Source organism: Elephantulus edwardii, unplaced genomic scaffold, assembly GCF_000299155.1.
Source record: "Elephantulus edwardii isolate Elephantulus edwardi_28Jun2011 unplaced genomic scaffold, EleEdw1.0 scaffold00094, whole genome shotgun sequence".
NCBI lineage: Eukaryota > Metazoa > Chordata > Mammalia > Macroscelidea > Macroscelididae > Elephantulus > Elephantulus edwardii.
Genome location: NW_006399844.1, coordinates 614,098 through 617,364, shown reverse-complemented (window position 1 = coordinate 617,364; position 3,267 = coordinate 614,098). Strand labels below are relative to the sequence as shown.

The window sequence follows — 3,267 nt, the reverse complement described above, 5'->3', positions numbered from 1 at the left end:
CTCCAGAGAGACACCATTGCTCTTCAGTACTTTGGAAAGGTCCCTAACAGCAAACTTTCCCATGGCAATGTGCCTTTTAATTTTCTGGCTACTGGTGCCAACAGTGTTGACTAAAGCTGTGAACAATCTCAATCTCTTCACCATCCATACTGATGCTGCCAGTTGGCCCAGTGGTGAGAATCTTTGTCTTCTTGACATTGAGCCTCAATCCATATTGAAGGTTGCAGTCCTTGACCCTCTGCAGCAAGCGCTTCAGTTCCTCCTCAGTTTCAGCAAGCACGGTTGTGTTTGCATAACGCAGATTGTTGATAGATCTTCCCCCAATCCTGACACCACACTTCTCCTCATAGAGCCCAGCCTCCCAGATAATCTGTTCTGCATACAGGTTGAAAAGAACAGTAAGTGATTCAAAATAAAGAAAAGAGTGCATCGAGTTTATATCCTTCCTTCATACCTTTTTCAATGTATATATGGAATAGATTACTAGGAAGATTAGACTTTATGAAGAAAAATGTGGCATCAGGATTGTGCAGATGACACAACCTTACTCTCCAAATCTGAGGAGGACTTGACTTTGCTGGTCAAGGATTCCAATCATTAATAGGATTACATCTCAACATCAAGAAAACAAAGATTCTTAATTCTGGACCAGTTGGCAGCATCATGATAGATGGAAGAAAGACTGATACTGTTAACATATTTGTCTTGCTCGGTCCACAGTCAATACTCTTGGCAGCAGCAGTCAGGAAATCAAAAGATGAGTTGCTTTCAGATAGTCTGCTTTTAGGGACCTCTCCAGAGTGCTAAAGAGCAACAGTGTCAGTCTAAAGACTGAGATGTGCCTGATCAGGCCATGATCTTCTCAGTTGCTTGCTTTGAGTTGTGGTGCTGGAGAAGAGTATTAAATAGACTGCAAAGAGAACAAACAGCCTTGTCCTGGATAGAGTGAAACCAAGTTTCTCTTTGGAGGCAAAGATTTTGAAGCTTTCTAACATACTTTGGGGTTGTGTCCAGGAGGGACCAGTGCTTGGAGAAGGACATCGTGCTTGGAAGGGCAGGAGGTAGCACAGAAGAGAAAGGCTCTGGATGGGATGGAGTGACACTGTGTCTGTGGCAATGGGGACAGGTGTGTCAGAGATGGTGAGATTGGCTCACATGTGCAATATTGTTCATAGAGTCACTATGAGTCATACATAGTTCATTCAGCGGCCATAACAACAAGTGAATGCTAACTTTATCTTAGTATCCAAGCTGTCTGAAGTGTGCATTGGTGGCATAGTCCACAGGGAGCTGCTAACCCAATTGCATTGCCTCTCTCACAGTTTAAATCCACCTGCTACTTTAAGGGAGACAGATGAGCAGTATCTTCCCATGTGGTTTACAGCTTCTGAAAACTTGCTGGAGAGTCAGCTTTGATTTGGTTCCAGCTTGAAGGCAGTGACTTAAAGAAGTTGTTTAAAGACAAGAACCTTATTTCTTTTGTGTTTTCTCAGTCTTGTTATTATAGTGCTCTCTCAGCGTAGGTACTTAAAATTAACTGACTAGGTTATATGCTGTTGCTATTATATGCCTTCAGTTTGGAACTAACTCATAGCTGACTCTCAAGTGGGTTTTCAGAGGTTGTAAATTATATAGGAGAAGGCTCATTTTTCCCCTGTGGAGCAGATGATGGATCTGAACTGCATGTCTTTCAGTTAGCAGTGCAGCTCTTCACGGCTAGATCACTAAAGCTCCCCAACAAATTATTTTAAAATAAGATGGAATTTTTCCCCCTTTTGTGTTTTATAGTTATTGATCTAATATCCTATATGTTACTGACTTTTCTCTGTTGTCCTTTTGTGTGTGTGTGTTTGTGACTGCAGCACTGATGCAGGTGACAGCCCTGTTGGCACTACCACTTCAGCCAACCTGGAACAACCTCAAGTTATTCCCTCTCAAGGGGACCTTCTAGGGGACCTTTTGAACCTTGACCTTGGTCCCCCAGTCAATGTGCCACAGGTATCCTCCATGCAGATGGGAGCAGTGGATCTCTTGGGTGGAGGACTAGATAGTCTGGTAAGCATCTTTCTTCTCCCTTTTTTATGGTTATTTTTAGTTCTTCATATGCTAGAGAGTTTTCTTCAGCTTTTTACAATTAAAACTTTGATAAGTGACAGTGAGGAGGACAGTATTAATTGCTTTTAGAAAGTTAACTATGATATTTTTCATTATTGGTATGGGATATGCTTGCAAGCTTGCAAGATTATTTTGTTGCCTTGCCTCTAAGTAGAACATTTTGTGTTTAACTATTGTTTAGCAGTTTTAATGTTTGGTACCTTTTCCGGAACTTAATATTCTTAACTCTGAATAGCCCTGGAAATTTCACTTTTGAACTGAACAGTGTTAACATGGCCTAAAGATGAAAATCTTTCCATCCTCTGATGTTGAGGTGCCTTTTTGCCTTTTGTATATTTTATTTACTTATTCATTGTCTAATTCTAAAAGGTTTTGAAGAGGTCATTAAAATAATTTGTGAATAAAACAAACCTTTATTGCAGGTGAGAATATTATTTTGATTTATTTAATTTTTTTTTACCTTGTCTCCTTCTGCTTTACCCCTTGGTCTTCCAATTTATTTAGCTTCCAGGATTCTAATACTAAAAGGCTCTAAAGTCCTTAGTATTTGGAATATATACCATTAAGCAGAAACAAGATTCTTTTTGTTTGTTTGTTTTTGTTCTATAAAGTAAATGAGCTTTCAGTTGTGGGGAGAAGGCCAGAAAAATAGCATATTTCATCATCACATGGAGATCTCATTATCACATAACTCCTTGCAAGATGAGAGCTTGTTAAAGAGGAATTAAACATTTCTAACTAGACACAAATAAGATGTGCACTTCATTACTATAAAAATGCCCACCCAACAAATAGATTTTCTACCATCAGCAATTGAAAAGCAGATACATAGATAAGAAACTATATTTTCTGTTCTACTTTATGAGCAGTATTATGTCTGAGATTTACATCAGCTAATACAGTCACATTTCTGTGGGTTGTGCATTTTACTAAAGCACTGTTTCCAGGGTCTATGACAATCACGAAGCTCTGGGCTTCAGCTGATTTTAACAAATATAAACACTTTTATTGTGTTTTTGGGAAATATAAGCATTTGCTTTTGGTATTAAACTCTTTAATGAATGGGATTAACTGATTGTGGTAGGCAGAACAGCCTTTTATATGATCGTTCTGCATTTTTGTATTATCATTATACATTTTTTTTTCTATAAT

At 38.7% G+C, this 3,267-nt stretch overlaps 1 protein-coding gene across 2 annotated transcripts in view; it reads left to right on the top strand.

Moving 5' to 3' along the window:
- The window catches only part of AP2B1 (adaptor-related protein complex 2, beta 1 subunit), a 170,011-nt gene that overhangs the window by 95,321 nt on the left and 71,423 nt on the right, over positions 1-3,267 (top strand). For both annotated transcript variants that reach the window (XM_006890900.1, XM_006890901.1), the window contains one exon: positions 1,863-2,055. In XM_006890900.1, coding sequence (XP_006890962.1) covers positions 1,863-2,055 — 193 coding nt within the window. The remainder of the gene's footprint in view (positions 1-1,862; positions 2,056-3,267) is intronic.